Source organism: Netta rufina, assembly GCF_964035555.1.
Source record: "Netta rufina genome assembly, chromosome: 30".
NCBI classification, from domain to species: Eukaryota; Metazoa; Chordata; class Aves; order Anseriformes; family Anatidae; genus Netta; species Netta rufina.
The window spans coordinates 1,877,245-1,887,305 of record NC_140154.1 but is presented as its reverse complement, the minus strand read 5'-3'; the positions used below and the strand labels follow the sequence as shown (position 1 = coordinate 1,887,305).

The window sequence follows — 10,061 nt, the reverse complement described above, 5'->3', positions numbered from 1 at the left end:
CCCCGGGCCCGGTTGGGGCCGCCCCGACAGCCCCGGCCCCGCCGGAACCGCCCCGGGAGGCGCTGCCCGGCCCCGCCGCCGCCGGTGCGCACCGGGGAGAGCGGGGCAGCGGGGGGCGCTCCCGGGGGGGGCGCTCCCGGGGGAGGGGGTCCCGCTCCCGGGCAACTTGGCGAGAAGTTGCCCCGCGCGGCGCGGCGGCGGCGGCGGCTCCATCCCGGCTCCGGTTACATCACCAGCTCCAGCACCGGCTCCGGTCCTGGTTGCATCATCGGCTCCGGTCCCGGCTCCGACACCGGCTCCGGTCCTGGTTGCAGCAGGAGCTCCGCTCCCGGCTCCAGCCCCGGCTCCGCTCCCGGCTCCAGCCCCGTCCCGGCTCCCGGCTCCGCTCCCGGCTCCGTCGGTGGCTCCGCTCCCGGTTCCATCCTCGGCTCCGCTCTCGTCCCCTTCACCGGCTGAGGTCCCGGCTCCACCCGCAGCTCTGCTCCTGGCTCCGGTCCCGGCTCCGGTCCCGGCTCCGGTGCCAGCCCCGGTTCCATCACCAGCGCCGGTCCCTGCCCCAGCCGCATCCCCGCTCCCGATCCTATCCTCGGTCCCAGTCCCGTGCCCGTCCCCATTCCCATTCCTGTCCCTATTCCCATTCCTGTCCCCAGCCCTGTTCCCATTCCCAGCCCCATTCCTGTCCCCAGCCCTGTTCCTGTCCCCATTCCCGCTGCTCTCCCCATCCCCATCCCCATCCCCACCACCGTCCCCATCCCCATCCCCGTCCCCATCCCCGTCCCTCCCCATCCCCTCTCCCAGCCCGGTCCCCGCCGGGGCGTGAGGCTCAGCGGGCGGCGGGGCGCCGTCCGCCCCCCCGGCACCACCATCGCTCCCAAGGGCGACGAGGACCTTCTGGCGCTGGCCGCCTCCCGGCTGAGCCGCAGGAAGCGGGTGGCCGGGGCGGCCGTCGGCGTGGCCATGGTGCTGGTGCTGCTGGTGGCCATCCCGCTGCTGGTGCACAGCTCCAAGGCGGCCGCGCACTACGAGATGCTGGGCAGCTGCCGCATGGTCTGCGACCCCTACCCCGGCCCCGAGCTGCCCCCCGCCTCCCCGCCACCCTTCCTGCCGGGGGCCAAGGGTGAGCCGGGGCGCAAGGGCCGTGCCGGAGTACGGGGCCCCCCCGGGCCACCGGGGCCGAGGGGACCGCCGGGGGAACCGGGCCGGCCAGGGCCACCGGGACCGCCGGGTCCGGGTCCCGGGGGGTACATCCCCTCCTTCTACAGCCCCAAGATTGCTTTCTACGCCGGGCTGCGGAAGCCCCACGAGGGCTACGAGGTGCTGCGCTTCGACGACGTGGTGACCAACGTGGGCAACTACTACGAGCCGTCGAGCGGGAAGTTCACCTGCCCCCTGCCCGGCATCTACTTCTTCACCTACCACGTCCTCATGCGCGGCGGCGATGGCACCAGCATGTGGGCCGACCTCATGAAGAACGGGCAGGTAGGGGCCGGGACCCCCAGGCAGCTCCCCCCCGGTGCCCCGCTCGCCCCCGGCCGGCCCCCTCGCCCTGTTCCAGCCCCGTTGCTCCGTCCCTTCCCCTGCCCGGCCCCGTTCCCGCTGCCGGCTGCCCCCATCCCCGCTCTCCCTGCTCGCTCTCCTCGCTTCTCCATCCCGGTTCCCCTCTCTCGGTTTTCTCATCTTGTTTCCTCCCATCCCAGTTCTCCCTTTCTGGTTTCCCCTCACCCTGCTTCCTCCACCCCATTCCCCCCTCCGGGCTCCCCCCACCCCCAGCTCCCCCCAACCCCATTTCCCCCGTTCCATTTCCCCCATCCACGCCCTCCACCCCCATTCCCCACGCCGATTCCCGTCCCCGTTCCCTCTTCCCCATTCCCCCACGCCCATCTCCACCCATCCCATTCCCCCGATCCCATTCCTCTTCCCCCCCATCCCTTTTCCCTGGACCACTGGAGCCACCCTGGGGTGCAGCACAGCACCCGCAGCCCCAGACCTGTGCCCCCCCCCATCCCCAGTACTCCCACCATGGGGAAGGGGATTTGTGCTCCCCCAGGACTGGGGGGCTCCGAGCCAGCAGGGAGCGGGGTCTGCCTGCAGCCGGGGGGACCGGCTGTGCCCCCCCAGCCAGGACGGATGCCCCTGGATGCCTGGCCAGCGTTGGGGGGGCACCGGTTGTGCCCCCCCGCCTGGTCCCTTTGTTCACAGCCCGGCCGGCAGCTCCCTTCCCCGCCTCGCCCCGGACGTTTTCCATTTATTATGGGATAAACGAGCATCGATCTGCTGCGGTCGATGCCAGCTCCGCCGCCCCGCTGGGAGCTGCCCCCCTCTCCCTGGGTGCCCCCAAAACCCTCTCCTCCCCCCCCCAGGAAGAGGAACACGGGGCAGGGCACAGCCACTGGCTCCTGGGGGCATCGGGGCTCTCTGTCCCCCTTTGGGACCAAGCAGGGTGGGAGACCCAGCCCCAACTGCGGGGCCGTCCCATCCTGGGGGACCCTGGGTTGCGAGGGGGGGGGGCAAATTGTCCCTGCCAGCTGCTGGGGGGGTTGGGGGGGGCGATGCTGGGGTCCCTCACCCGGTTCTGCCGCAGATGTGCGGCACGACCTTGAGTGGCGATGGACTGGGGGGGATGCTCAAGTGGGCCGGGGTGGGGGGGTGGCACGGAGCATCTCAGCACCCTGCTCCCGATCCCTTCCTTATACCGGGGACGCGGGGGGGGGGGGGTGGGTGCTGCACCCCCAGGTGCGGGCCAGCGCCATCGCGCAGGACGCGGACCAGAACTACGACTACGCCAGCAACAGCGTCATCCTGCACCTGGACGTGGGCGACGAGGTCTGCGTCAAGCTGGACGGCGGCAAGGTGCACGGCGGCAACACCAACAAGTACAGCACCTTCTCGGGCTTCATCATCTACCCCGACTGAGCCCCCCCCCCCCCCCCCGAGGATGTGGTGCGGGGGGGGGGGCACTTTCTGCTGCACGGCCCCCCCACCGGCCTGTCCGCCCCCCGAAACGTCCCCAGGGTGATGGGACACCCACGAGGATCCCCCCTATGCGCACGCACACACACGCCTCCCCCCCCCGGCTTGGTGCCCCACGCGCACACCATGTGCACAAACACCTCGCAGCCCCCCCCCGTGCCCCCCACCCCGCGCACACCCGCGTGCACGCTCGCACAGTGGCTCCCTGCACACCCGCGTGCACGCAGCAGCCCCCCCCAGGTGTAAATGCCCCTCGAGCACACCCCCAAATCCCGTGATTTCCCCCCCCCCCCATTGTGTTCCACGCACCCCCGCATGCCAGCACCCCCAAGGACACTGGGGGGACTGGGGGGGGGGCCCGGTGCTCTCCTGTCTGCCCCCCCGGAGCCCCCCATCCCCAAACCCTGCGGCTGATCGCTGGGCTCGTGTTCCCCCAATAAACCACGCTGGGTTTGGAGACGCGGCTGCTGCCTCCTGGGGACAGTGTGGGGGGGACACTGGGGACCGAGGGGGGGGGGCAGTGACCCCCCCTGCTCGGTGCTGGCCCCATCTGCCCGTCACCACCGTGCTGGTAACAAATTTGGGGCTGCTGGCGAGGATGATAACGGGCAGCTTTGGGCCATGCTGGATGGGAAGGGCCCCCCCGGGGATGTGAAAGGGCCCCCCCTCCTTCACCATGCACACTTTTTTTTGGGGGGGAGCATGCTGGGACCACTGCGTGCCCTGGCAGCATTTGGGGTCCCTGGGGTGGCAGGAGGATGCCCCAAAATGCCTCCCACAACCCCGGGCCTCCCCAGCGTGGGCACTGCCTGGCCATTGGGGGGGGCGGGGGGGAGAGGGGGCGGGAGGGACAGCACCCATGGGTGCAGGGGAGGGCAGGGGTTCCCAACACCCCCAGCACCCACAGAGACCCCACAGCAAGGTGCAGCACAAAGGAGTTTATTAGCAGCGTGGGGGTGCCCATGGGGGCAGCCCCCAGCCCCGGGGGGGGTGGACGTGGTCACAGCTGCCCCGGGTGCTTGCAGGGGGCCTGGGGGAGGTGAGGGGGGGGGGGGGGGGGGACAGGGGGACCAGGACCCCAAAGGTTCCTGAGCACCTATCCTGCTGGGAAGGTCCTGCAGCAGCAGGAGCACACGCTGCGGGGGGAAAGCCTGAGCGAACAGCTCTGCGTGGGACACCCCCGGCATGGGGGGGGCACCCCCCGAAATGAGGGGATGACCCCAGGGTGCCCCCCACCTCCCTGCCCCACGCAGTCCCCTCCACCTCCCCAGGGAATGTCCCCCCTGCCCCTCTCCCCAGTCCCCCTCTGACCCCAGGTCTCCCTCCCCTCACCCAGGGTCTGTCCATCTCCCCCCCCCCCCACCAAGAGCACCCCACCTCAGCCTTGGGCAGAGCCAGCGCTGCATTCGCCCCCCCCCCCACTTTGTCACCCCCCTGGTGGGTGCCCCCCATGCGGCTGGGGGGGGGTGAGCATGCAGAAGAAGCTCCCTTTGGACACCCCAGGGCAAGACAGTGGGGGGGGGATTTTTTTTTGGGGGGGGGGGGCAGCACTGGCACCTGTCCCTTAACCCCCCCCTCATACAAACCAACGTTGGAGGATGCTCTGGGGGGCTCAGTGCCTGCGGGTGGGGGGCATGGGGGGGTCCTGAGCACCGGCTCGACCCCCCCAAGGCAGCGTGTGTGTGTGTGGGGGGGCAGGGGGGCGTACCTGGGGTGCTGCTTTCATTCGAGGGGGGGGGGCTGGCAGCGTGGATGCGCTCCTGGGGAAGGAGCGGACCCGGCCGTGCAGCTTGGGCGCCCCCCCGCGGTTTGTGGGGGTCCCTGCGCCCCCCCCGCGGTGCCCCCGGCCCAGGAAGGGACGGCGGCACCGGCAGGGTCTGACCCCCCCCCGTGCCCCCCCCCCCCCCCATGACCCCGCTTCGCTGCTCACCGGGCAGGACAGGGGCCAGCACGGCTCGGGGGGGGGGTCACAGTTATGGGGTGGGGGGGGCAGCACCCAAACACCTGGGTCCTGCGGGGGGGGGCACCCCCCTGCCTTCACCGCTCCGTGTGTTTGTTGAGGATGCGGGGGGGGCTTAGGGGTGGGCTGAGGAACCCCCCCCAAAAAAAAAAAATGCCCCGGGATGGATGGGGTTGGGGGGGGCGCTGGCCGGGCCGTGCTCGTCCTCCCCCCGCAGCCCCGGGGGGGGGACCCGGTGGTATTTGGGGCTGGGGTCGCAGCGGTGCCGCCCCCAGCCCCATCCCCGGGCTGGAACCGAGCAGCCTCGGGACAGCCCCAAGGCTGGAGCGGGTCCCTGGGGGAACGGGGGCATCCCGGGGGGGTCCAGGACCCGGCTCTCCTCGCCCCCGGGGGGGCCGCGTAACACCGATGGGGAAGGGCCCCCGGTCCCGGTCCCGGTGCCGACCCCCGGTACCGCCACCGACAGCGCCGCCTCCGGGCTCCAGCCTTTATTTGCCGCTCAAGCGCGAACGGGGACGACGGGGGGGGGGCAGCACCCGGCCCCCCCCAGGGCCTCCCCTTCCCCTGCCCACCCCCGGGGGGGGCAGCACCGGGGCGGGATGTGGGGGGGGGGCGCGCTCGGTACAACGGAAAATCCGCCCGCGGCGGTGGCACGGGGAGAACCAAAGGGCGAGAACCAGCGATAAATACGGGGGGGGCGCACGGGGGGGCGGCCCCGCTCCCCGGCCACACCAGGGAGTCCCAGGGGTCCGCTCTGGCCTCCGTCGGTGGGGGCAGCACCGGGGGGGGGCACCGGGAGCCCCCTCCTCATTTGGGCTCCGCTCGCTCCTTGTGCGACTCCGTCACCACCTGCTGTGGGGGGAGAATTTGGGGGTCAGCCCCACATCTGGGGGGTCAGCCCCGCACCGGGGGGGTCAGCCCCACATCTGGGGGGGGTGCAGCCCCCCGTTGCTTACCTGTCCGTCCCTCGTCTCGATGGTTTTGATGAGCAGCATCCTCCGCACGGGGCTCGGCACCGGCTCCAGCTCAAGCACTGGGGCATGGAGAAGCCGTCAGCCCCCCAGCGGGACCTCGGGGTGCACAGGTTGGGGGGGGGGCACGGCCCCAAAGGATGCAGCTGCACCCTCCGGGGGTCCCCGTCCCCCCAAATGTGGGCTCCCCCCCTCAGCCCGGCCAGCCCTCACCTGAGCTTCTGGTGCTGAAGGAGGCAGCGGGGTGCGGGGGGAAGGTGGCCCTGGGGAGGGAGAGGGCGGTGAGGGGGGTGCGGGGGGGTCGCGGTGACCCTGTCCCGTGCTGAGCCCTCGGCTGCGGGAGGAGCTCGGGGCTGGCGGTGGCAGCAGGGCTGGGGCCGCTCCCCTGCCTGGCCTTGTTTTTTTGTGTGTGTGCAGCGAGAAATTCTCAGGGCACTTCTCCGAGCGTGGCAGCGAGGCGCGGAGCAGTTAAATTCCGTAACAAGGGGGTGACCGGGGTGGGGGGCGACCCTGTTCTATGGCCGGGGTCTGCACGGCTGCACCCCGTAGGGCTCCCCGTGCTGACAGGGACACGAGGCCACGGGTGCTGCTCCCTCCCTCGTGTCCCAGCCCGAGTTCTGCCCTCCCCAGCGGGACCACCGCGGCCCCTCACCGGCTCTCCTCGCCCTCCAGCAGCTTGCGGTACGTGGCGATCTCGATGTCCAGGGCCATCTTGATGTTGAGCAGGTCCTGGTACTCGCGCAGGTGCCGCGCCATCTCCTCCTTCATGTGCTGGATCTCCTGCTCCAGCCGCCCCACCACGTCCTGGTAGCTCCCGATCTCCACCCCGAACTCGTCCTCCATCTCCCGCATCTGCCGCTGCAGCGCCTCGTTCTGCGGGGAGGGGGGGAGAAGGGGCGGCAGGGGGCTGCGGCTGGTCCCTGCGTGTCCCCCCCCCCCGTGTCCCCAGGTGCTCACCATGCCCTTCAGCCCGTCCACCTCGCAGGTGAGGCTCTGGATCTGCCGCCGGGACTCGTTCATCTCCTGCCTCGCCAGCCGCAGCGCCTCGTGGTTGCGGTTGGCCGCGTCTGAGAGATCGGCGAACTGCGAGGACCAGGGCGGGGGTGTCAGGGCTGCGGGGGCATCCCGCCCCCTCCCCGTGTCCCCCCCATGTCCCCGGGTACCTTCGACTTGTACCACTCCTCGGCTTCCTGCAGGTTCTTGACGGCGATGCTCTCGTACTGGGTGCGGATGTCGCGCAGCGCGGCCGTCAGGTCCGGCTGCCGGAGCTCCACCTGCACCTCCGCCTGCTGGCTCTGTGCGCTCACCTCCAGGTCCCGCAGCTCCTGGGGTGCCACGGCACGTGGGAGGTCACGCCGGCATCCCCCCGTCCCACCCCCCTCGCCGCCCCACAGCCCTGGCCCCCACCTCCTCGTGCAGCTTCTTCAGGAAGCCGATCTCGTCCATCAGCAGCTCAATTTTGCGCTCCAGCTCCAGGCGGGACAGCGTGGCATCATCCACGTCCTGCAAGGAGAGTCCAGGCTAAACCGAGGGGAATACAAAAGGAACGGGACCCCCAGGACCCCCACCATGTCCCCCCCTCCCTTGGGGGGCACCCGGTGCATCGCCAAGACTTTGCACAGAGGCTCAGGACTGTGTGGGGTGCGTGGGGGACGGGGACCCCAACCCGCTCACCTTGCGGAACAGCACGAGGCTCTTCTCCGCATCCTCCCGCTTCTGCATCTCATCTTCTAGCCTGGGGGGCAGCAGCGGTGAGAAGGAAGGAGGGGGACGGGGTGCAGACCCCCCACCCTGAGCCTACCACTGCCTGGGTCCCCCTGCACAGTGCAGGGGATGGGAGAGGAGGAGGAAGAGGGGCCCCACAAACCTGAGGTCCCCCCCCTTGCACCCCCCAGCTGCAGGCAGGCCCAGCCCCTCCTGCAGAACCCACAGATCCCTGGGGTACCCCGTCCGTGTCCCCATCGCAGTGCCTTGGGGCAGGGCCCCCACCCCATTGCAGCCCTATAGGATCCCTCACTGGGACCTGCTCCTCCCCGGGGGGCCCAGCTCCACCCCTGGCCCCACCTCCTCCCAGTGCTCGTCCCAGTTCGCTCCCAGTGCGTCCCCTCCTGCAAGGCGGGGACCCTGCGCCCTGCCCTGGGCCCCACCCTTCCGCAGTCCCTCGCTCCCCCCCAGCCCTCCCCGTGCATCCCCACAGCTTTCCCCAGCGCACACCGGCTGCACCCCCTGGACCCTCCCCAAAAGACCCCCGGTTCCTCCCAGAGCACCCTGCTGCGTGCCCCGGTCCCCTCCCCAGCAGCCCCGGCGCCCCCCGTCCCCATCCTCACTTCACTCCCGGGGTGTCTCCATCACCCCCATCCCGGTGCCTTCTCCAGGGCGTCCCGGGGCACCCCCCGGTGCCCACCCCAATGTTCCTTGGGGCACCCCCAGCTCCCCATCCCGGCGCACGTCCCTGTCACCGGGCCACTCCCGGTCCCTACCCAGCGCATCCCGGTTCCACCCCCGGTCCCTATCCCGGTTCACCCCCCGGTGCCCACCCCGGCGCATCCCCCCTCGCCCCCCGCTCCCCACCGCCGCCCCTCCCGGGCCGTTCCCCGGTTCCCCCCCGGTGCCGGTCCCACCGCCCACCGCTGCCGCAGCCCCCGCAGCTCGGCGGCCAGCCCGTCGCGCTCGGCTTGGAGGCGATCGCGGTCCCGGCCGAGGCGCTGCAGCCGGTCCCGCAGCCCCCGGAGCTCGCCCTGCACCAGCCCCGCGGCTCGGGGGGCGGCGGCGGCGGCGGCGCGGCCCAGGGCGGAGCGCAGGGCCCCGTTCTGCCGCTCCAGCGCCCGCACCCGTTCCAGGAACGCCGCGAAACGATCGTTGAGCGCCGCCAGCTCCGCCCGCTCCGCTCCCCTTGCGGCCGCCGCCTCCGCCAAGCGCCCGGGAGCGGCGGGGACCGGGGCCGGTGGGACCCCGGGGGCGCGGCGGGGCGCGGGGGGGGCGCGGCCGCCTCGGTCCATGGCAGCGGCGGGGAGGCGGCGGCGGCCCCAGGCTCCGGTCGTTTATAGCGGGAGGCTGCTCCGCCCCGCCGGGGGGCTCCGGTAGCGAGAGGACGGGGTTGCGGGAGGGGGGAGCGCGGCCCGCCCCCGCCTCGGGCTGCGGGGAGCGCCCCGGGGGCGCGGGGAACGATGGCACCGGGTGGGGGGTGGATGCGCGGGGAGCGGGGCCGGGAGCAGCGGGGTGCGGGGGTGCAGGAGAGGTGCCGGGGGGTGCACGGGAAGGAATCGCGGGGGGGTCCCTGACATAGTGTGGGGTGGGGCTGGGGGGACACTGCTGCCCCCCCCCCCCCCCTCGTGGCTGCAAAGGGAGACCCATTTGGACTTCTGCCAGGCTCCTCAGAGCCCCCCCCCCCAGCTGGGTGCCCCCTGCCCAGAGCGCTGCAGGCCCTGTCCCCAGTAGCCAAGGGAGGGGGCACCCTGTCCGCCCCCCCCCCCCCCACCTGGGCCGTGACTTGGCTTCTGCAGAGCCACCATGCACAGGGGCAGCGCTGAATAACGGGCCTTGGCCCCCCTCCATCCCCCCCTCCCCCTTCCCGGGCATGGCTGCAGCAGGGCGGTGCTTTACGGGAAGCAGCCGGGTGCTGCGGGGGGGGGGGTCTCCGCTCCCCACCAAGCCCAGCAGGCCCCCCAGGCTCCGCAGAGCGACGCCAGGCAGCCCAGGAGCTGCGACGCCACGTAGGGCCCGTCTGCATCAGTGCCCAGGGCTAACCCGGCCCTGCCCAGGGCCGCATCCTGCTCCCCGCCCATGCACCAATGCTGGAGGGCATCTAAGGACCAAGGACTGGTGCTGGAGGGCATCTGGGGACAGCCCCGGCCACGATTAGGGGCAGGGTGCGAGGTACCATGGGGCTTCCAAGCATCCCCAGGGGTCACCCCCAGGGTCTCCCCCTCGTGTGGCAGCACAGCAGGGTTACGGGGAGCCCTAGGGACACCGTATGGCACGGGGGAGGGCTCAGCCCCCAGTCCAGGCGCTGTGCAGACAGCCCAGCACCGTGTAACCCACCCAAGGTGCCCCCCACCAGCCTGCAGGAAAGCCCCAACCCACAAGGAAGCCCCCCCAGTATTGTCACCTGGGGGGTCCTGCCCAGGTGAGCGTGACACAGAGTGTGTAGGGACAATAAG

At 72.0% G+C, this 10,061-nt stretch overlaps 2 protein-coding genes across 2 annotated transcripts; one reads left to right on the top strand and one right to left on the bottom strand.

Annotated features, from left to right (window-relative positions):
* Positions 1–957: 957 nt before the first annotated feature.
* Positions 958–2,913, top strand: C1QL4 (complement C1q like 4; the record flags this gene model as incomplete). The annotated part of the gene is made up of 2 exons (XM_084303750.1): positions 958–1,479; positions 2,734–2,913. 2 exons carry the CDS (start codon positions 958–960, stop codon positions 2,911–2,913), a joined length of 702 nt encoding a protein of 233 aa, XP_084159876.1.
* A 2,824-nt stretch (positions 2,914–5,737) lies between these two features.
* PRPH (peripherin) lies at positions 5,738–8,900 on the bottom strand (the record flags this gene model as incomplete). Its single annotated transcript, XM_084303659.1, has 9 exons — positions 5,738–5,782; positions 5,887–5,963; positions 6,115–6,164; positions 6,554–6,774; positions 6,859–6,984; positions 7,065–7,226; positions 7,309–7,404; positions 7,576–7,636; positions 8,530–8,900. The coding sequence occupies 9 exons, from the start codon at positions 8,898–8,900 to the stop codon at positions 5,738–5,740; spliced, it is 1,209 nt and encodes a 402-aa protein (XP_084159785.1).
* Positions 8,901–10,061: the final 1,161 nt, after the last annotated feature.